Genomic DNA, 24,301 nt, shown 5'->3' with positions numbered 1-24,301 from the left:
GTCTCATCAGAAAGCTCATCACTCACAATGTGAGGGTATATACTCTTGAATGGTGTCCATATGTATCAAACTTTTGGTGATAACTGGCAAAATGTTTCTGTTTCACAAATATGGCCACCATTTTGCTATTCAGGTCAAGGTTGTGAAATTAAGTGATCTACACATGCCTCACATCACATGAAATGTTTTGATTCATAAAGCTATAAAACATAACCCAAATTTGGCTATTTATCCCTGAAGACTTTCAAGGTACTTGAATGGAGTCACTACATATTATACCCGGTACCTCCAAAGTTATGATGCATATTGTGAAATTTAACAACAAATATGGCTGCCATTCAGCCATATTTGATTCGATCGTAAAACAAAGTGAGGTGCGTATATCTCACATAGTATGTGCCAGGTTTGGTTGAAATCAGTTGGTGCATAGGAGGATGAGTGTATGCACAGACAACCAACCATACAAGTCCCATTTTGGCAGTGCCTGTTGGGGGCTAATAAATGACATCACTGCATGTACAGACACAACCCACCATACAAGTCCCCTCTGGGCAGTGCCTGTTGGGGGCTAATAAATGACATCACTGCATACACTTAAAAGGAACAATTTTATTATTTTTTTCACTTCTGGAAGTATAATTTATTACAATGGCAATTTTAAATGGTGCCAAATATAAAATAAAACTCTGACTATGCAGTCTAACTTGTTTTTTTCCTTTCACATTGTTGTAGCCAAAACAGAAAGAAATGAAACTTATTGGACAAACTTGGCAAACAAAAACAACTATTAATGTTTAAAAACAATGTGAAAACGTGAACAGCTTTTGACATTAAACCCTCCATTTTAAGTTATATATGAATTAGGTTTTCTTTACAATTAAAAAAAGTCAGCAGAAAGCAGTGTTGATAGCTTTGGTTTCAATTACAAATCTTTATTTGTTTTTCTCAGCCCTTCAGATTCAAACTTGGTGACTTGTACAAAGGGTGTTGGGATAATGTTCCTGACCGGCTATGAAAAGTTACATTAGTTGAACAATGAAGGGACTAGTAAATTTCTGAAAACTTGTCATCATGTACAGCTTACCATTTCTAATTTGATATTTCTCACAATTCTTCTAGACTAAACAGACAAGATATAAGAAGTGCTGCAGGTACTTGCATTTCAAATTCTCAATGTAAATCTATTGACATATAAAAAGTAAATTCGGATGCACTGTCTACAACATCTGATTTGTTACATTTCACAATTACGCTACCGTGTTGCATTTTTGTCAACATTATTAAAGGACATGTAAAAATCTGTAGAGACAGCAATAGTATACAAGTTTCTTTTACTACTAACTTTGTTATTAACTTCATACCTGGATAATTGAGAACATTCAAAGACATATTTCTTTTATTACATCATTGTTTTGATAACAATCTGATGGGAGAGTTGACATGTGTGCAATGTTACTGTTTTACATCAACTACAACATCTTAGTCTTCTTTATACAAATACATTGCTATATAAATACACCTCTCACGTTTACAATCAACTATTCTTAATCCTGTTTTTCCCCAACTTGTAGATTTTACTGTCAAAGTAACAAATACCCCAGGTAGACAGACAACTTGTAGATTTTAGTGTCCAAAGTAACAAATACCCCAGGTAGACAGACGAGTTGAATTTTAACCCTATACTGTGTGATTATAAATTTAGAGTACTAAAAATTCTGTTTGAAAGACTTGAGACATAGCTAGAACCTTGGAGGTACATTCACAGCATTCAAATACTTGCATCTAAGATTGTCACCAAACTGGTTGAATTTGACTTATTTGAAAGAAGCAGTTCACCATGGGCTAGCAAGTCAATTTTGTCAGAGTATTACTTTACATAGTTCACAAAACACTTCACCAACAGTGAACTTGGATGTCATGCATATATGCCAAATATACCATGCTGATCTGAACACTGAATGAGTTTATCATATACCATGTATCTTTTCCTATTTAATTCAATGGAGAACATGCACACATTGAACCCATGATGCAATCATTTTATGGTCAGTGGCGTGCTTGTCAATATGTTTGCTTAGTAATTTATGTTTCACTATCAATTTATGTGGTCATGTGATTCAAGTAAGGTTTCTGTACACAGGGTATACGGCCTGGATATGGGTTGTGCTGAACTCTAGTACTGGCTTACAAGCCCTTCCAACGTATAACCTTGGTCAACAAAACCCATATCTGGGCCATAAAGTATTGTACTGTTACCATTTCATGGTAACACACAACAAAACCAGCGTGGATAATACTACTACATGAATGTTATGAAAGGTAACACACGACAAAACCAGCGTGGATAATACTACAACTAGGTATAAAGTCTTGTTTCTATAATTTTGTGTGGATATCTGAAGGTAAACATTTCTAAAGTCAGCTCAACAAGATTATACCTGTTTATTATTAGTATTCTTATTCAGCACTGTCTCTCAAATCTTGTGATTTGAAGGAGGTTTTTTTTCATGTGTCTGTCCAAGCTGAGTACAATAACTGCAGCATGTTGACAGACCAACATTTCCTACGGATGATGTGGAATTTTTCTGAATGATAGCTTTTTTCAAAAATACATACAAGAACATAGAATGCAGCAATAACAGTATACATGTACTCCTGCATTGAATTGGGGGAGACTATGGAAATATTGTAACAATTGTTCATTCTCTAAACGAAATCTCAGCAACACGGAAAAAGACCTGGGCATCCCACAAGTCAAACTAGCACAGAAAAAGGTTGGACCCATCCCTCCAAGCAGAATTGATAATGACCAAAATCAAAGGAAATACTCGATAAAGGTACATTCAATTATTTACCTAATATATATATAACTTGATGATGACAAGTGAAGGTATATTCCAGTAAGACATCTTGGTGGGTTTTTTTTTCATGGTATTATTCACTATTGTGTATTATTCCTAACTTTAATAAAATAACCAAAGAAGGAGTCATTACAATTGATTTTACATAGGATTTCAAGTTCAGATACAAGACATGCACCAACCATTACATTTTAAAACAGGTGAGTAAAAACACAGAGAACGCAATATCTTCAGTTGCTGTAGATACGATGATAAATGTGGGATGGCTAATTTGACTTGTACCCAGACCACAATGATGTCACAGCACATAAAAGATTTAACACAAGAGTGATAGTTGAGTGGTACATTTTTTATAAAAGAAACAAAAACCAAACAAGAGTTGCTACAAGTTGTCTGTGATGCATGAGAAACAGCTAGCAATGCCAAATCAAAGTTTGGTATGATGGCTTGTTTTGGTAAGCTGTAGTGACACTAGAGTAGGTGAAACTGACATGACCAGTCTGCCCCAATACTATGATGCAAGTTGGGTAAGCTGTAGTGACACTAGAGTAGGTGAAACTGACATGAGTAAGTCTACCCAAATACTATGATGCAAGTTCCTCTTTTTTCTCCTCTTCACTTTCCTCACTGGGTTTTGAGTCATCTTTTGTTTCTGCCTTTGTCTCTTCTGATTTGTCATCTTCCTTATCTTCTTGTGATATTTCCTCTTTCCTTTCTTCTGATTTATCTGTTTCTGTTGTTTTTGTCTCCTCATCTTTGACAGACAACCCGCCGAGTTTCTCGGCAACCTTATTTGCATCTTCATCTTTTGATGTATTTGCTTCGAGTTCTCCTGATGGTAAACAATACCAAATGAGTAATGAAGTATTAGATGTATGCTACCTACCACAGTAACAAGTGTTACATGTAACCAACCTACTGTCCTAAAGTGTATATCTGTCCTTCAATCAATAGTGATATCAGTCACATGATATTCATATACATATATCCAACATTACATTTGTATAAGATTTAATAGAAATTAACTAAACTTGCATCCTACAAGATTGACAAGAAACCAGCTAAACTTGCTTCTGTATCTGTATTGTAGACATACAACCACCAATACTGGTTGTCGCGTATGAAACCTACAATGTGATATGCAAGAAAAGCGAAAGGGGTTGATTTTGACATTTGATAAAAAAGGTCAAAACATGAAAGTAAGTGTTTTTTACTACTAGTAATATCTATCATACACTTTCAGAGGACTTAGCTCTTTGAAGGATCATCTTTATTGTAGTGAGGACTTGTTATCTTTGAAATAGTCTGGCAAATTGATGTCTTCCCAATTAATGATTATAGTCATATACAAATTTGTCTTCAGAATTGAGACATTCAACACGGTTTGTGCCATAATTGTACAGTTGGCTTCAGTCCGCCCGTCTCATCAATCATCATTAGATAAGAATACACAACACAACACAGGACATTTTATCTTAAAACAAGGCTGAAAAAAGGCTGACATTTATTATACATGTGTATATTACATAATAACCCACTTTCCTCCAACCACCATGTATGGTAGGGAAGTACTATGCCACTTTTACCCGGTTTCCCTACCAATATTGTGGTATGTGAAATTACCCAGTTTTACCCCTACCTGTTACCAGGGTTCCCTACCAATATTATGGGATGTGAAATTACCCAGTTTTATCCCTACCTGTTACCAGGGTTCCCTACCAATATTATGGGATGTGAAATTACCCAGTTTTATCCCTACCTGTTACCAGGGTTCCCTACCAATATTGTGGTATGTGAAATTACCCAGTTTTACCCCTACCTGTTACCAGGGTTCCCTACCAATATTGTGGTATGTGAAATTACCCAGTTTTATCCCTACCTGTTACCAGGGTTCTCTACCAATATTATGGGATGTGAAATTACCCAGTTTTATCCCTACCTGTTACCAGGGTTCCCTACCAATATTGTGGTATGTGAAATTACCCAGTTTTATCCCTACCTGTTACCAGGGTTCTCTACCAATATTATGGGATGTGAAATTACCCAGTTTTATCCCTACCTGTTACCAGGGTTCCCTACCAATATTATGGGATGTGAAATTACCCAGTTTTATCCCTACCTGTTACCAGGGTTCCCTACCAATATTGTGGTATGTGAAATTACCCAGTTTTACCCCTACCTGTTACCAGGGTTCCCTACCAATATTGTGGTATGTGAAATTACCCAGTTTTATCCCTACCTGTTACCAGGGTTCTCTACCAATATTATGGGATGTGAAATTACCCAGTTTTATCCCTACCTGTTACCAGGGTTCCCTACCAATATTGTGGTATGTGAAATTACCCAGTTTTATCCCTACCTGTTACCAGGGTTCTCTACCAATATTATGGGATGTGAAATTACCCAGTTTTATCCCTACCTGTTACCAGGGTTCCCTACCAATATTGTGGTATGTGAAATTACCCAGTTTTATCCCTACCTGTTACCAGGGTTCCCTACCAATATTATGGTATGTGAAATTACCCAGTTTTATCCCTACCTGTTACCAGGGTTCCCTACCAATATTATGGGATGTGAAATTACCCAGTTTTACCCCTACCTGTTACCAGGGTTCCCAGCTCTTAACAAAAACACTGGTTATGATATGATGATATAAACTGTTACCTTTTTCAGAAAGTGATTTTTGACATTCCTCAAACTTTGCTTTGAATTTCTGCGCATCTGTAGGAGAGACATCAAAAGATTAGATCAAATAGTCTGGGCAATTGATGTCTTGCTATCACTCATAAATTCTCTTCCAAGTTCAGAATTGAGACATTCAACACGGTTTGTGCCATAATTGTACAGTTGGCTTCAGTCCGCCCGTCTCATCAATCATCATTAGATGAACTTCAAATCTTATGAATTTTCACAATTGAAAAAAGCACAGATTGTGTCAGATTTTCCCTTTTGTAATTTCTCATCATGAAAGTCTTACAAGTTCTATTTGTCGATTATCAATATTGGCCATAGATACACCTGATGTGATTCTTAATTTTCACACACAACATTCATTTAAAATGGATAAAACAGAAGGCGAAATCCTGATAGCAACCTAACACCATTACATTACCATGTTAGATATATGGAATACAGATATAAACTTACTTTCTGCATTTGCAAATCTAACTGCTAAGGTTTCTGGTTTTGGTTCTTCATCTGCAAAATCAGCTAAAACATTCCATACCCACGCCCTATCACTGCCACAGTTTGGTACCAAGTCCATGGCTTTTGTTACTGAAATACAGATAAACCTAAACATTCATTTCTACACTCAGGGTTTTTTTGCAATAAAGTTGCATTTGCATTTGACTTTGAATGATTCTGTTGTAAATGTCAACTGTCATGTAACTTACTGGAATAGAAAGTACTCGGATTTCAATATTCTATATGCATCTGAACAAATCAGAAATGTCAATAAATTAATACTGTATTACAATACTTACTACAGTGGTTACTATCGATATATTACAATACCTACTACAGTGGTTACTATCGATATATTACAATACTTACTATAGTGGTTACTATCGATATATTACAATACTTACTAGAGTGGTTACTATCGATATATTACAATACTTACTAGAGTGGTTACTATCGATATATTACAATACTTACTAGAGTGGTTACTATCGATATATTACAATACTTACTAGAGTGGTTACTATCGATATATTACAATACTTACTATAGTGATTAGCACAAACTTTAAGTGTTTTGTCTCTTCTCATTAAAAGTCGTAATTTACTTGAATCATTTTTATGTTTTAAAATTTTCAAGTCCCCTGTTCCACGTTCTTTCCACTCAGCAGGATCTGCATCATTTGCATATCTGAACAGCTTTGCTCTCCTGAAATTAACAAAAATAAGAAGGTTTCTCATTTCTGGCAAACTGACCTGTATACAAGATTGCCTAAGCACAAAGACACACATAGACATTAACCCCCCCCCCCCCCCACCACACACACACACACACACACACACGCACACATATACACCCAACAGACATACAATCCATCCAAATGATATATAAAAATACATCTTGATTTCTGATATTGTCAATCATTTTCCTCATTGGCCTTGTTTTATTTAGATTTCTAAGTATTCAAATTAGTGTCCCTACAGTTCTAAGTATTCAAATTAGTGTCCCTACAGTTCTAAGTATTCAAGTTAGTGTCCCTACAGTTCTAAGTATTCAAATTAGTGTCCCTACAGTTCTAAGTATTCAAGTTAGTGTCCCTACAGTTCTAAGTATTCAAATTAGTGTCCCTACAGTTCTAAGTATTCAAATTAGTGTCCCTACAGTTCTAAGTATTCAAATTAGTGTCCCTACAGTTCTAAGTATTCAAATTAGTGTCCCTACAGTTCTAAGTATTCAAATTAGTGTCCCTACAGTTCTAAGTATTCAAATTAGTGTCCCTACAGTTCTAAGTATTCAAATTAGTGTCCCTACAGTTCTAAGTATTCAAATTAGTGTCCCTACAGTTCTAAGTATTCAAATTACTAACTTTCTCTTGTACTCATTCACTACTGAATTTATTGAAAGTGTAACACATCTACACATTCTATATCAAATGGTACATGTACATGGCTGACCACAAAGTTGTTCTATTCTCCAAGTGTTCTATGCCATAACAATGTATCTACATCACAGCTTACAATGTATGTGGTGTTCTATGCTATAACAATGTGTATTTAACATCACTGCTTCTGTGGTACTCTATGCCATAAAAATGTGTGTACCTACATTTACATCACAGCTTCTGTGGTACTCTATGCCATAACAATGTTTACAAAATGTTCCTACATTTACAATGTACATCACTGCTTCTGTGGTGCTCTATGCCATAACAATGTACATGTCAGTGTTCTCCACGAGGGGTTTTTGAGGGGCACACTGCCCCTTTGTTTTCATGGACCCCCTCTGTTTACAGCACCACCCCTTTGTTTGCGTTCATCGCCCCTTTGTTTTGGCGTGAACGTCTTCAAGAAATTATATTCAATGCCGTCAATGAAGGAAGTAAACAGCGACACTGTGTCTATCATCATTTATGAACTTATTTATCGCCTTCATTATAACAATGGTAGCCGAAACAAAAACAGTACATGTAGTACCATCGTAGTTTCTATGGCCGGGTATATCAACCCGGTAATTTCCAAGCCTTCCCATATACGTAATACAGTACGCATACAATGTATGATGTCACAGCAATTTTCGCATTGTATCGATGAATATGAACAAAAACCTAAAATTTATACATGTTCTTTAGAAATAACTACTCCGAGACAGTTCCACCGTAAAATTAATGTCCTAAATGATCACGTTTGGATGTGAATCGCCACGAGGTAGCTCTGATGTGGCAGCCATGTTTGTTACTGTACATTTGCACATATTCGGTTATTCTTAGCCCAAATTCACACATTAAAAATGTACGGATTTCTGTCAAATTTTGATGAAAAATCATTTTCCATTCATGAAAATTAAAAAGATATCAAATTTTAGAGAAATAAAGGGAAATGAATTGTTTTCAATTAATTTTATGAATGACATGCATATTTACAAGGTGAAACCAACAACTCAAAACTCAAAGTGATAGCTCGCCTAGAGGTGCATACATCAACAATGTCATGTGTTGTGTGTGTAAAACATGCTTGCCAACATTACTGTAACATCGTCTGTGTAACTGTCAACCTCCTTCCTGAAATTTTTACATTGTGAATAATGTTAAAGGTTTGGAAATTGGTGATCTCAAACACATTTCAGTGCATTTTAGTTTCCTGAATGGATAAAATAGTTTTTGATTTTGAAAACTTTTCTCACTTCCTAATATTATGATCTGGAAATATGCTAATGATATGCAAATAAAATGCAAATTAGGACACCCCTTTATTTTTCAAATCTTGGAGAACCCTTCATGTATTTACATCACTGCTTGTGTGGTGCTCTAGATACACATACATTCATTTAGTATTGCAATTATTTCCCTGATTTTTCATGAATTAAGTTTGCACAGATATACTTAAATATATTATTCTCTAATATTTATTTTTCAAAGGCAAATAAATGTATATATGACATAATGGTTTCTAGCTATTAAGTCTTTGACTGGGAGAAAAGACCTTTTAATATGTCAATGGTATTTTCCTCTGCTCATAAACACAATATTAGGTAAAAATATCAAATTCATATGAACAGACTTACATGTTAAAAATGACTTCTTCGTCTTCTTCCATTGTCTTGGTTTCCACTGGTGCAAGCTGTACTACCGGTTCAAAATGAACATCTGGGCTACTTGGTGGCACTTCTTCATGCTAATATAGACAAAACAATATAACAAATCAATTCTTGATACCTGCAGTACATGTAGTATTTTGCCTGAAGCTAAAGAGTCCAAACAGAATAAGGTCACCTATATAGTACATGTATACTAATGTATGTGAAGTGTGTGGATATAGTACATGTATACTAATGTATGTCAAGTGTGTGGATATAGTACATGTATACTAATGTATGTGAAGTGTGTGGATATAGTACATGTATACTAATGTATGTGAAGTGTGTGGATATAGTACATGTATACTAATGTATGTGAAGTGTGTGGATATAGTACATGTATACTAATGTATGTCAAGTGTGTGGATATAGTACATGTATACTAATGTATGTCAAGTGTGTGGATATAGTACATGTATACTAATGTATGTGAAGTGTGTGGATATAGTACATGTATACTAATGTATGTGAAGTGTGTGGATATAGTACATGTATACTAATGTATGTGAAGTGTGTGGATATAGTACATGTATACTAATGTATGTCAAGTGTGTGGATATAGTACATGTATACTAATGCATGTGAAGTGTGTGGATATAGTACATGTATACTAATGTATGTGAAGTGTGTGGATATAGTACATGTATACTAATGTATGTCAAGTGTGTGGATATAGTACATGTATACTAATGTATGTGAAGTGTGTGGATATAGTACATGTATACTAATGTATGTGAAGTGTGTGGATATAGTACATGTATACTAATGTATGTGAAGTGTGTGGATATAGTACATGTATACTAATGTATGTCAAGTGTGTGGATATAGTACATGTATACTAATGCATGTGAAGTGTGTGGATATAGTACATGTATACTAATGTATGTCAAGTGTGTGGATATAGTACATGTATACTAATGTATGTCAAGTGTGTGGATATAGTACATGTATACTAATGTATGTGAAGTGTGTGGATATAGTACATGTATACTAATGCATGTGAAGTGTGTGGATATAGTACATGTATACTAATGCATGTGAAGTGTGTGGAGCGGAAGTTGCATTGTATGGTGTTGACCAAAAAATCAAATGATCAATATTTTTATGATGCATTGAAGCAGTATTATTTTATTTTAGGTGCCACGAACTAGTGCTTCCAATCATAGTATGAACAATAATGTACTATGTCATATTGATATGTTACTGAACTTGACACAAATTTAGCTACATTTACATGTACGTGCAAAGTAATCACAGTGGCAAAATTTAATAACAGTTTATTATTTCTATAACTCTTCCAAATAGACACGCAATTATTCATTTTTGCAATTAAACACGGTCTACTGGACATCATCATGTCTAGGTGCATAGAGCAATAAAAAAAACAAGAAATCTAGGTACCTGCAGTACATGTATATGTACTTACAGGAGGCTCTGACTTGAGTACAGAGTCAGATATATTTGGTTCGGATGACTCCATTCTCAGTCAGGGATCCAAGTGGTCTTAACCTTCGGAACAATGCATTTGAACATCAATAATTGAATGAGACAATGGGCCCCCATTCACTGACAAGCCTACACAGACACATGCATGTACAATAAGGTGATGTACTGTACATGTAGGTGTATGATAAGGTGATGTGCTGTACATGTAGGTGTATGATAAGGTGATGTACTGTACATGTACATGTAGGTGTATGATAAGGTGATGTACTGTACATGTAGGTGTATGATAAGGTGATGTACTGTACATGTAGGTGTATGATAAGGTGATGTACTGTACATGTAGGTGTATGATAAGGTGATGTACTGTACATGTAGGTGTATGATAAGGTGATGTACTGTACATGTAGGTGTATGATAAGGTGATGTACTGTACATGTAGGTGTATGATAAGGTGGTGTACTGTACATGTAGGTGTATGATAAGGTGATGTACTGTACATGTAGGTGTACAATAAGGTGATGTACTGTACATGGAGGTGTATGATAAGGTGATGTACTGTACATGTAGGTGTATGATAAGGTGATGTACTGTACATGTAGGTGTATGATAAGGTGATGTACTGTACATGTATGTGTATAAGGTGCTGTACTGTACATGTAGGTGTATGATAAGGTGGTGTACTGTACATGTATGTGTATAAGGTGCTGTACTGTACATGTAGGTGTATGATAATGTGATGTACTGTACATGTATGTGTATAAGGTGCTGTACTGTATATGTAGGTGTATGATAAGGTGATGTACTGTACATGTATGTGTATAAGGTGCTGTACTGTACATGTAGGTGTATGATAAGGTGATGTACTGTACATGTATGTGTATAAGGTGCTGTACTGTACATGTAGGTGTATGATAAGGTGCTGTACTGTACATGTAGGTGTATGATAAGGTGATGTACTGTACATGTAGGTGTATGATAAGGTGATGTACTGTACATGTAGGTGTACAATAAGGTGATGTACTGTACATGTAGGTGTATAAGGTGCTGTACATGTACATGTAGGTGTACAATAAGGTGATGTACTGTACATGTAGAAGTATGATAAGGTGGTGTACTGTACATGTAGGTGTATAAGGTGCTGTACTGTACATGTAGGTGTATGATAAGGTGCTGTACTGTACATGTAGGTGTATGATAAGGTGATGTACTGTACATGTAGAAGTATGATAAGGTGGTGTACTGTACATGTAGGTGTATAAGGTGCTGTACTGTACATGTAGGTGTATAAGGTGATGTACATGTACATGTAGGTGTATGATAAGGTGATGTACTGTACATGTACATGTACAATAAGGTGATGTACTGTACATGTATGTGTACGATAAGGTGATGTACTATACATGTACATGTACGATAGAGCCATGTTGTTCTAATTACACATAATAATTAGTGATTACAACATCTCATTATCATTCAAAACCAGAAGTCAACTTTTGGAGAGAAAAGTCATCTTTCTTGAGCTGTGCAGTTCACAAAATTGACTGGAAATCATTTGATACGTTGCTTTGAAGGTTGGAAGAGAAGTACAAGGACACCTTAACATATTTTACATGGAGAAAATCAGTGCTGAACTCACAAGTGTCGGCATCAGTGTTTAATTGCAAGTTTGAGAACACTTGGACCTCTGACTGAGAAGTCATACCGACTAAATATATCTATGTACTCAAGTCAGAGCCCTACTTGAATGAGTCCTTGTATATGAAGCACCAAATTTGGAATTTGTTATGATTACACTTATTAATAATGACACTCCTTTGATCTGACACTACTACACTTTGTACAAAGACACAAAACTAAATGTACCCATGTACATATATCAATGCATGTATGTTGCAGTACTTCATTCATACTTTGATTGGAAGCACTAAACATCCAAATAAATGATAAAATCTGACTAATGTCGATATGTAAGAAATTTCTCATTCCAATTTGTACATGAACTTATATTTATTGACAACATAAAAATGAAATTGTATTAGATTTGTTGAACAAAATGTAGTTAATAATTCTAAGGAAAAGTTGTCAAGTTTTGATAACGATGGTACAAGAGATGTACGTAGTACATTTTTGAACAAGAAAGTATATTATTTCAGAGAAGGGTAAATTTTGTTGTTGATGTGGTATAAGACATAAGCCTAAGACTTGTCAGTTTCTAAAATAATAGTTAGGTTTCATCAACTGAAGGAACTGGTGGGAATGTCATCAACTATGCTGGCTAAATCACAATTTTGTAACAAATTGCACATGCTAGAAAATATAATAATTCTATCAACCTACATCATTAAATGTTTTTTGCATGCACTACTGTTTACACATACATACATTAGTAATTATATGGGGATTTCATTTGTCATGTTTGTTTGTATAGATGACATTCCTGTCTGAAAACCTACATGTACGCTGTTATCTTTACACAATAATAATTAATACAAACGTTGACACTGTAAAAAGGTGATGGGTATTTAGAAGGGCGTTTCACTATTAACGTTACAACGAGGTCATGACATGCAAGGGTCGTTGAAATAGATAATATACAGAAGACGAATGTTTTTACTCCCAACGTCTTGAAGATGTTCAACTCCCTCGTCAAACATCGCTGGAGATTGTCTCAATTTCTGTTGTTACTGAATGTACATGTTATACTGCTTGTGTCCAAGTTTGTCTTCTTTGTACATATTTTCTTTACTTGCCGATTTAGAATAAAATGGCGATAAATTTCAATATTTTGGATATCAACCCTGATTGTGTACTTTTCATTACAATCCAGTCACTGAGTCAGCTGTTTGGGCCTTTGTATCATTACATCGATACTACGATACCCATAGTAATACGTTTTGCCAACGCAAGATTTCGAAACGCAGATATCTTGTTTTGCTTCAACTCCATACATGGTATAGGATGAAAATTATCTTTGCCATGGTATACAGTCCATAAATGCATACGGTCGATATTCAACTGCGTCATCTTGCAGTAGGTCGTTTCTATGAAAACTCATGGTTTCGACTACCGGCAAATGAATGAAAATTGTTTTGCAAGTAAGAGAAGGATTATTCTAAAAATAAGTTATACGGCCTAACAAAACGCCATAGAAAAGAAATATGGAGTCTTACCTTATTTTCAGCCATGATTCTGTACGATGATGACGGATGATTATACGTTTTTAAAAACTTGACAGGCGTACTTCTTCCGTAAAGTTTCCAGAATGGCGACGTTCCCGCTAGTAATAGCACCCCTAGGAAAATGAAGAAATCATTATTTCTTATTCATGCTGACACGGCTTATTTTCGAAAAGTGCCACTTTCTACCATATAAACAAGAACAAATAGAGAAAATACTTACTTTCTCTGAATTCTAAGTAGATTTCTTGCAGAAAAGACTAAGATTCCATTAAAAACTCACAGAATTATGGATTGTTTTTTAAACAACTTAGGTGGTTTAAACAAGGGGGTTGTGGTCCAAAACGAGGTAAAGTATAACATTGATCAACACGTGTTTTGTATGCGGGGATATTTTTATCCAATTCGATATTTACATATTGGTGTTTGAGGGGTAAGTACTGTACCACATGTCGTCATCAGCAATGGTCCATTGCAATGTAGCGTACGAAAATGCTATCACAATACTTTCGTGGATAATATACAGACCTTGTTTCCGATACTGCGCAATTTACTTCCGGTTTTTATTCATCATCAGGATCCCTGTGTGAGGCTGCGAAGTGATCACTCGGTTCTGGTCGTTTATTTTATAGGCCAGGGAACGTTGTCTGGACCAGGGAATGTTTCGATCTTATATTATAGCCCAGAACCGTTAAAGTGCAGAAAATGGAAAGTGGCCCTCCCACTAAGATAACCGACGAATGTAGCAATGAGGAAACAGTTTCCATGGAAACAGTGAGCGGTGATGCGAATCTCTTAGTCTCGAGCAGCTCCAGAGATAGAGAAGCACCAGACGCAAAAATTGTAGAGAAAAGAGATGATGGAATTGAGGGAAATCCTGTGAAAGGAAATGATGAGGATGACCCATATTCCTATACCAGGCGAAAACAATTTACATCGGAAATTTACAAAATTGAAGTTTCAAATTTACCCAAACATTATGGCCATGGGGTATGGTATGATATTTTAAAGTTTTCAATTTAGCGGATGTGACTACAGTAAGGATACATGTCAGAAATCTTTTAATTATCGATGTTTTTGTTGTGCTGTTCCTAACCATAGACAGAGGAGAAAAGACAACTGTTTGTGTTTCCTAACATGATTTGTGAACCCTTGCACTAAATACACTGAAGTAATAAAGATATAAATACAAATAAATAAATAAATGTGGATGGCTTAGTAACACCTTCTGTAGTTGCCAGTTTGAGACCAGTTTGGCTGTTTGATACAGTGTTGTGTAGAATGAAGTGGTTTTTTAAGTTAATCTTGTAAACCATATTGTTTAATTCTTTTACAGCAACTCAAGAAAATGCTAACTAATCAGCTGAAACTAAAACCAAATAAAATCAAAATCTTCAACAGAGCTACACACTGCTTTGTAACATTCAGGTAGGACTATTATGTATTCTAATGTTGAGATAATCTTAATAATAAATTGGTCAACCAATATATAAGGATAAAAGAGACTGGCTGACTGACATGATGGATCTTACTGTTAAGTTTTTCTTGGACAAATCGTGATAAAGTTGCAATTGTACTATTAGTGTATCTAGCCCAAAACACTCACTAGTTTACCCAATCTGATTAAAATCTGATGTGGTGAAAGTGACTAGATGTCTTTATTTGCCTCATCTCATTTGTTTTGTTCCAGGTGATCTGCACCTTCCCACATCTGGACCTGTGTAATAGAAAAGCTTGTAGCCAATCAGGATGAGCGTTATGTTAGCAGCTACGCACACTGGAGAGAATGAAAAAAAAAAACATACACATGGAGGGGATTGTGTTGACGGCATGACAATTTTGAAAGAAACATGCTGATTGGTTGAAGAAACTTTTCAAGATCCTTGATATTCAAACCAGATATTCTATTACACAGGGTCACTGAGAAGTGGGAAGGCGGCAATCACCTGAAAAAACACCCTGAGACAAAATGATGGAAATAGAGGTAAATAAAGACATCTATCTGCTTTCACCACATCAGATTTGAATCAGATTGTAGTTTACCCTAAAATACTAGTACTCCCTGTCCCTAACTCCCTAAGGGATGATGACACAATGTCACACAAGCTTAATAAGTAAACTTCGTTCATTATTATGGGGGGAGGGGGTCTGGCGTCAGTGCAATTGCTAAACTTAATTTTTGCACGTCTAACCAAATTCGAAGGAAAACATGATAACAGCTTCTGTATTTACTACTGAGATATTGATAGTTGATCCAAATTTACTTCTATTTCTAATGGTGCTGAGATTCTGGTAGTACATGTATTTTAATGAATGTGTTTACATTGCATCAATCATAGTGATGTGACCACTACAGTTTTTATCATAGTTTACATCATAAATAAACGTTTGATGTCACACTTATGAATATTCATTTAGGGGGAGGGTTTTTGGACGTAAACAAGTGATATGTTCATTTGTTGAGCTTATGCTACATTGTGCGATTGTCCCTAACATGATTCCAGTTTGACAATCAGTCTTGCTCTATTCCCATTCCAAATCTTCTAACAAAAATAATTATCTCAATTTACTAAAATTATCTCATCCTTTCAAGGCAGCTGTTTGGATTTACAATGTAGGTTACTATGTAGGTCTTTATACAGGATAACGTAATTGGTGATGGTGATTGTGTTTGTTTGTGTGTGTGTGTGTGTGGGGGGGGGGTGGATATACTATGTGTTTGTTGTGTTTACCCATGTGACAAACCCCTGATCCATTTCCAACCTACATGTATTCCAACCAAAAATCTGTAGCCCATTTTAGACTAAATATTTGTAGTACCCATCCAGAATTTAGTATGGATGAACAATCAGTAATCATTGTCATACTGACAAAACTAAATTGAGTTTTTAATAGTACAAAGGTACATGTCTGTGGTTAACTAATAGATATCAGATATAATGGTGTAAATCAAACAATGAAGGTACTTGTAATGAAGTCATGATAATACGGTATGATGATTTGACTTTCTTCAAATTGACTAGATGTGAAGAGGATAGAGAGTTTGCATTACAGGCTGTAAATGGTCATACATGGAAGAAATGTCAACTCAGGGCCAAGGTAAACATGTCAAACTGTCTAACTAATACTTAGTCTAAATAGAAACATGATACATGAAGTTTGAATAAGAGTCAAGTTTTTCGACTGCAACTTGGCATTGGCACTGCCTGGTATACAGTGATTGTGTTATAAATATCTTAAAATTGTCAAAATGAAGATTATTATTATGATAGTGCATCATGTATAGTGAAGACATGTAAGAGATGTACATTTGTACACACAAGATATACAAACAATTACAACATCCTCATTACAAACCATGTTACAGCGAAACTTCCTCTGTGTGTGTGTGTGTGTGTGTGTGTGTGTGTGTGTGTGTGTGTGTGTGTGTATCATTTACAATTTTACTAACCTCAAATCTGGTAATAACATAGATTCGATGGTGTTATTTATCATACGTATAAAATGTTGAGGAAATTGCTACTATGCAGTAAACTGTGCTTATAATGCCAGAAGACATGCATCAACATTAACATTATACTAGTCAGAGGTCACTCAAGTGAAATGCTTATAAACTCAGTTTGTGTCACTTTGATTTCAATATTGCCCATCTAACCCCAAAAAGGGCTAGTTCCCTAGTTTTGTACCAGAAAGGGAAATGAGAATGTATTAAAAATTCTGATTTTCTCTTGGCAGAAAGCCAACCCATCTGAAGACCCCCTGATTAAAAGAACACAGAAGAGAAAAAATGAATCGGGAGACTTGGAAAACAGAAATAAAATGAGTAAGAAAGAAGAAGAGGAAAGAGTATTGTTAGATGACAGTATTCCAATACATGAGAGGTAAACTAGATGACAGTATTCCAATACATGAGAGGTAAACTAGATGACAGTATTCCAATACATGAGAGGTAAACTAGATGACAGTATTCCAATACATGAGAGGTAAACTAGATGACAGTATTCCAATACATGAGAGGTAAACTAGATGACAGTATTCCAATACATGAGAGGTAAACTAGATGATAGTATTCCAATACATGAGAGGTAAACTAGATGACAGTATTCCAATACATGAGAGGTAAACTAGATGACAGTATTCCAATACATGAGAGGTAAACTAGATGACAGTATTCCAATACATGAGAGGTAAACTAGATGACAGTATTCCAATACATGAGAGGTAAACTAGATGACAGTATTCCAATACATGAGAGGTAAACTAGATGACAGTATTCCAATACATGAGAGGTACACTAGATGACAGTATTCCAATACATGAGAGGTAAACTAGATGACAGTATTCCAATACATGAGAGGTAAACTAGATGACAGTATTCCAATACATGAGAGGTAAACTAGATGACAGTATTCCAATACATGAGAGGTAAACTAGATGACAGTATTCCAATACATGAGAGGTAAACTAGATGACAGTATTCCAATACATGAGAGGTACACTAGACTACTACAGTACGAGTATTAGTTATTGTGAGGTAAACAAAATAACTACTGAGGTAAATAACGTTACAACTGTTTAGGATAGCAAGGTAAATGAAGAGAACTTAATGGGGACATTGAAAATAAAGCAGGGTGTCAAATATTGATAGCTTGATGGTGCTGGGCCCTGTCACAGAGAACATTGATGTACGTTGTATATTGATAATAAATAGTAATATTTGATAGGCTGTGGCTGGCTGCTTGTAACTGTAGTCAGCAAATTGATTTGGGCAATCGTGCAAAACAGCCATATTTAGATATAATTATGTACAATGAATTGTTATAATACAGCTGACTTGTTACAGGAATAATGTGAAGACATCTTATAGAGATAACTAGAATGAATATGAGAGACAGAGTAAGCCATGCTATCAAAAATGAATTCAAAGACAGTATTAAAATCTGATGAACAGTCTCCATCAATATTGATAGTGATACATTTAGTAGTTTTAGTTGGTTGTATCAAGAATGTACACAAGTGTACTCAGAGTAGTTGGTTGTATCAAGAATGTACACAAGTGTACTCAGAGTAGTTGGTTGTATCAAGAATGTATACAAGTGTACTCAGAGTAGTTGGTTGTATCAAGAATGTATACAAGTGTACTCAGAGTAGTTGGTTGTATCAAGAATGTATACAAGTGTACTCAGAGTAGTTGGTTGTATCAAGAATGTATACAAGTGTACTCAGAGTAGTTGGTTATATCAAGAATGTACACAAGTGTACTCAGAGTAGTTGGTTGTATCAAGAATGTATACAAGTGTACTCAGAGTAGTTGGTTGTATCAAGAATGTATACAAGTGTACTCAGAGTAGTTGGTTGTATCAAGAATGTATACAAGTGTACTCAGAGTAGTTGGTTGTATCAAGAATGTATACAAGTGTACTCAGAGTAGTTGGTTGTATCAAGAATGTATACAAGTGTACTCAGAGTAGTTGGTTGTATCAAGAATGTATACAAGTGTACTCAGAGTAGTTGGTTATATCAAGAATGTACACAAGTGTACTCAGAGTAGTTGGTTGTATCAAGAATGTATACAAGTGTACTCAGAGTAGTTGGTTGTATCAAGAATGTATACAAGTGTACTCAGAGGACAATAATGGCAAGTTTTGACCTTTCTGTAAATGATATAGGGTGGATCTATTTCATCCTTTTGATGAAATCATTTTGTTCTCTTGTTTTTATTTGAAGGTTAAACCATGTAGTAACACCACTATGGCAACTATCTTACTCTGAACAACTCAAAATTAAGGAAGATGACATAAGAGATTTCTTGAGACATCTAGCCAAGCGATTTGAGAAACAGTGCCCTAATATATCAGACTATGTTAGAACACAAAAGTAAGTATTTGTGTCATATTTGTTATGGTTGCATTTCCATCTTTAATAATAACACCAAACAATATAAGAGAAGCAGCCATTCATAGTTTGTGATTGTAATTAGAAGACAAATCTAACATATAGTACAACTAGGCTAGGTAGGGTATATGCCATACAAGGAAGTCAAAATAAAACATGAAAACAGTTCCTATAGTAATAGATAAAAACAGATGTTTCATGTAAATTACCTTTTCTCACTGTCTATATGGTGATGTGCAGTGTCAGTATTTGAAATAAACAAAATGGAAGTCAGTGCAGCACAGAATAGGTTCAACGTTTGGTTCACAACACAACATGTACATTCATACCATGTGAATTATAAATTGGATGGAATAAGGGAATAGTGTTCATTGATTCTGAATGGCTCCATTGACCTGAGACAGAAAATTGTTTTCTTGTCCCTCAACATAAGATTGGTACATGGTCTTCAGTATCGTTTATTGTACATGTACCTGAAGTAGACATGAATGAAGAGAGAGAGAGAGAGAGAGAGAGAGAGAGAGAGAGAGAGAGAGAGAGAGAGAGAGAGAGAGAGAGAGAGAGAGAGAGACAGAGAGAGAGACAGAGACAGAGACAGACAGACAGACAGACAGACAGACAGACAGACTATGGTATGTACAGATATGGGATCATAACAATTCCTCGTCTGGTATGACAAAGTGTTCAGCAAATCAATTGCAATGACTGCTGATTTTATAATGTTTTCACTGTTTCTAATCAATACACAGAGAACATTGTACAACCTAGTGCTAGGATATGGCCACATGCTAGTGCTAGGAAGAAGAACACAGCTATGTACCAGCAGTGTGCTCACACAGCTGGTACATGGCTGTGGAAATAAGCTTGTGTACATAGATGTTATAAAAAACTATGCTACTTTACTATTTTTAACAACCATGTTACATTAATTTTGGCATACCAGTTGCACATCTTGTCAAATCTAGGTATGTTACACTAGCTTCTGTATTTACTACTGAGATATTGATAGTTGATCCAAATTTACTTCTAATGGTGCTGAGATTCTGGTAGTACATGTATTTTAATGAATGTGTTTACATTGCATCAATCATAGTGATGTGACCACTACAGTTTTTATCATAGTTTACATCATAAATAAACGTTTGATGTCACACTTATGAATATTCATTTAGGGGGAGGGTTTTTGGACGTAAACAAGTGATATGTTCATTTGTTGAGCTTATGCTACATTGTGCGATTGTCCCTAACATGATTCCAGTTTGACAATCAGTCTTGCTCTATTCCCATTCCAAATCTTCTAACAAAAGTAATTATCTCATTTTACTAAAATTATCTCATCCTTTCAAGGCAGCTGTTTGGATTTACAATGTAGGTTACTATGTAGGTCTTTATACAGGATAACGTAATTGGTGATGGTGATTGTGTTTGTTTGTGTGTGTGTGGGGGGGGGGGGTGGATATACTATGTGTTTATTGTACATGTACCTGAAGTAGACATGAATGAAAGAGAGAGAGAGAGAGAGAGAGAGAGAGACAGAGAGACAGAGACAGAGAGACAGAGACAGAGACAGACAGACAGACAGACAGACAGACAGACTATGGTATGTACAGATATGGGATCATAACAATTCCTCGTCTGGTATGACAAAGTGTTCAGCAAATCAATTGCAATGACTGCTGATTTTATAATGTTTTCACTGTTTCTAATCAATACACAGAGAACATTGTACAACCTAGTGCTAGGATATGGCCACATGCTAGTGCTAGGAAGAAGAACACAGCTATGTACCAGCAGTGTGCTCACACAGCTGGTACATGGCTGTGGAAATAAGCTTGTGTACATAGATGTTATAAAAAACTATGCTACTTTACTATTTTTAACAACCATGTTACATTAATTTTGGCATACCAGTTGCACATCTTGTCAAATCTAGGTATGTTACACTAGTGTGTTGGTCAGAGGGATATTGTAGACATAGCTGGTACAGCCCTGTGGCTCCACTGAGCTGTACAGCTATGTGCACAACCCTGTATATGAAATTGTTACAGGGGTGTACAAGGTTCCCTGTGTAGCTGGTACAGCCCTCATAGCTCCATTGAGCTGTTACAGCTATGTAGCTGGTACAGCCCTCATAGCTCCACTGAGCTGTTACAGCTATGTAGCTGGTACAGCCCTCATAGCTCCACTGAGCTGTTACAGCTATGTAGCTCAGTGTTCTCCCTGAACAAGGTAACAGGGGCGCCGTGCCCTCTTGTAAATTATTGTGAATTTTACAGAGGTGTGCAAGGTTCTCACAGTGTATGCTCTGTAATCTGTGCAGTGAATATACTATATGGGCCGTCGCAGGCAGAAAGGGCCCTTATGTCGATTTTTGCTACATTTTAAGTTAAAAGTTAGACGCGTTCAAACATTGTATCACTTTTCGTTACCAGTGAGTTCGAAAGTGTGAATGACATTGAGGACTCTCGGCTTGATGTTTGATCGTTTTGGGTTAATATTTCTTTCTTTTCGAAAAAATGTTGCTCATTTTCGATGAAAATGAATAAAAATAATTAAATTGATAAAGGTTTTAGCATTTCTACGATATTTTTCTGACTCCAAACGAAGTTCCGTGCTGCACATTCCCGCCAGATCTCACACGTGACCACTAACTTCCGAAATCAACTCAACATTTCAAAGCGTAAGCAAACCTCTTCACAGCTCTTATTATATTAACCTACTACAATGTCCTTTGAAATCCCAATTTGTCGTGAAATAGACCCGGAACTACGCGCGTTACTTGAAAGTCGTCAGGATGACATCGCCGAAACCTTTAGCCCACCGCAATCGACATCCAATTCGCAGATTTCCCAAGATGAAAATACCACCAGTGGCACCACTACTACTAATATTATTGTCCAACGCGATTCAGCCGAATCAGAAGGTAATTCCGAAGACGAAGACCACCAACTTGACCCAGAAGAAATAGCAAGATTATTTTCAATATCAGACGACTTATCAGCAGACGAAGGGCCCCGGGATGATTTAGCCAAGAGCGCAGTAGAGTTAGCGATGAAAGACGGATGTGGATGTAAGAATGAGTGTTTTACCAGTTTGAGTGTCGACCGAGTATGGGAATACCGTTTAAACGTGGCAGAGTTTCCAAGGGACCAGTTAGATGTACTTATATTATCAAAGTTAGAACAGAGTGAAGTCTTAGGTGATACTATTCGTGGAGGCCAGAGGGAGCGACAATACTTCAACTACACCTTTGTTGGACAATCTGTCTGTGAAAAAGCGTGGCGTTACATTCATAGTATAGGTGAGTATTTTTGTTTTTGTACTTTTATTAATTGTTGATTTTCCCTATGTCGACATGTCGTCACTGCTTTTAAAATTCACTAATTGCAGTTTTAAATCAAAGTCTGAAAGCCTGGTGGAGGGTCTATGGCCTGAAGTAGTAATAATAGATGTTCATACCTTAAACATCGATGTCAAATAAGGCCGAAACATAGAAGAGGGGGAAATGACGACGCTGGAGTCGATATTTATTTGTGTCAGTTGTAATGAACGCCCGGTAGGCGAGGTGACTTCGACTTTATTTTAGCGGTACTGGTATCAAACTGGGATCATGGTGGTACTTTCATGTTGGATGTTGTAAACTGAACGGTTTATGGACAGGGGGGGGGGGGGGGGGGGACAATCATTATTGATGGCAGAAATGGGATGGTTACGTTTTTCAGAGAATACATTTGTAAAACTGTTCTTGGTAATCGAATGTTATCGATGAGCACAAAATATGCCATAGGTCAAATTGTGTAAATAACTTACTACTAGTACGACCCATACAGCGTCAACACGTACCTGAAACAATTTGTATCTACAGTCTGCTTACTGGAAGTTTGATTTGATTGTACTGAAACAATATGATGTAACGTTATAACTTATACAGTGCCATTCAAGCTATTGTTATTGGTAATTCACTACAAATCGAATTTATACAATTGTATAATTACTTATGTAGTTTGAGTCATTCACCTAGTCCTATCACTTGTATACAATTGCCATGATTTTGTCGATTTTGTCAAAATAGTTTTTTGTTAAGGTCATTACAACTAGTCATTGATATTCGTTAAACCTCTGTATTAAACTTATTATTAATAATAGTAATAAGTAAGTATCAGTATTTTAAGATATATTGTGACATTAGTTACTCTTTTCTTCATTGCTATTAGGAGAAAAAAGATTTAAGAATATAAAGAGTCATTACAAGATGTATGGTGTTGTCCCAAGAAATCATGGTCTGAAAGGCAAGAGACCAGTTAATGCATATTCATTTGAGGTAAGTCATTAGTTAGTATTGCTGAGTTTATCTATGTATAACACTTGTTGCTAGGTAAAGCCATCCCATTGCTAATATTAAAGTATACTTTATAAGTTTTGTCATCGTGTAAAAATGACCATCTCCTCTGATTGTTTTGATGTGTCATTTTGTTCACGTATATATATATATATATATATATATATATATATATATATATATATATATATATATATATATATATATATATATATATATATATATATATATATATATATATATATATATATATATATATATATATATAT

At 35.6% G+C, this 24,301-nt stretch overlaps 3 protein-coding genes across 3 annotated transcripts in view; 2 read left to right on the top strand and 1 right to left on the bottom strand.

The window, feature by feature from the left end:
* Positions 1–627: 627 nt before the first annotated feature.
* Positions 628–13,892, bottom strand: LOC144449129 (ran-specific GTPase-activating protein-like). Its single transcript, XM_078139590.1, has 6 exons — positions 13,793–13,892; positions 9,105–9,214; positions 6,592–6,752; positions 6,009–6,137; positions 5,526–5,582; positions 628–3,693 (listed from the first exon to the last, which is right to left on the bottom strand). The coding sequence occupies exons 1-6, from the start codon at positions 13,805–13,807 to the stop codon at positions 3,446–3,448; spliced, it is 720 nt and encodes a 239-aa protein (XP_077995716.1). The 5' UTR covers positions 13,808–13,892; the 3' UTR covers positions 628–3,445.
* A 255-nt stretch (positions 13,893–14,147) lies between these two features.
* LOC144448897 (tRNA (uracil-5-)-methyltransferase homolog A-like) overlaps positions 14,148–24,301 on the top strand; it is a 54,632-nt gene continuing 44,478 nt past the window's right edge. Inside the window, exons 1-6 of the mRNA XM_078139240.1 lie at positions 14,148–14,231; positions 14,376–14,788; positions 15,135–15,226; positions 16,822–16,897; positions 17,534–17,679; positions 19,526–19,675. Of these exons, the coding sequence (XP_077995366.1) occupies positions 14,504–14,788; positions 15,135–15,226; positions 16,822–16,897; positions 17,534–17,679; positions 19,526–19,675 (749 nt within the window). The 5' untranslated portion in view covers positions 14,148–14,231; positions 14,376–14,503. The remainder of the gene's footprint in view (positions 14,232–14,375; positions 14,789–15,134; positions 15,227–16,821; positions 16,898–17,533; positions 17,680–19,525; positions 19,676–24,301) is intronic.
* Positions 22,418–24,301, top strand: part of LOC144449195 (uncharacterized) — a 3,963-nt gene continuing 2,079 nt past the window's right edge. The window contains exons 1-2 of the mRNA XM_078139699.1: positions 22,418–22,994; positions 23,908–24,014. Coding sequence (XP_077995825.1) covers positions 22,418–22,994; positions 23,908–24,014 — 684 coding nt within the window. The remainder of the gene's footprint in view (positions 22,995–23,907; positions 24,015–24,301) is intronic.

The sequence above is a fragment of the Glandiceps talaboti genome, chromosome 18 (assembly GCF_964340395.1).
Source record: "Glandiceps talaboti chromosome 18, keGlaTala1.1, whole genome shotgun sequence".
NCBI lineage: Eukaryota > Metazoa > Hemichordata > Enteropneusta > Spengelidae > Glandiceps > Glandiceps talaboti.
Note: the sequence above shows the minus strand (reverse complement) of the source record. Positions and strands in the feature narration are given on the sequence as shown.

Bases quoted from the DNA above. Each gene is read 5' to 3' on its own strand.
- LOC144449129 (XM_078139590.1), bottom strand. The intron at 5,583-6,008 runs GTAAGTTTATAT...TCTCTCCTACAG, and splicing joins TAGATTTGCAAATGCAGAAA to ATGCGCAGAAATTCAAAGCA. The intron at 3,694-5,525 runs GTAACAGTTTAT...GTTTACCATCAG, and splicing joins AAAATCACTTTCTGAAAAAG to GAGAACTCGAAGCAAATACA.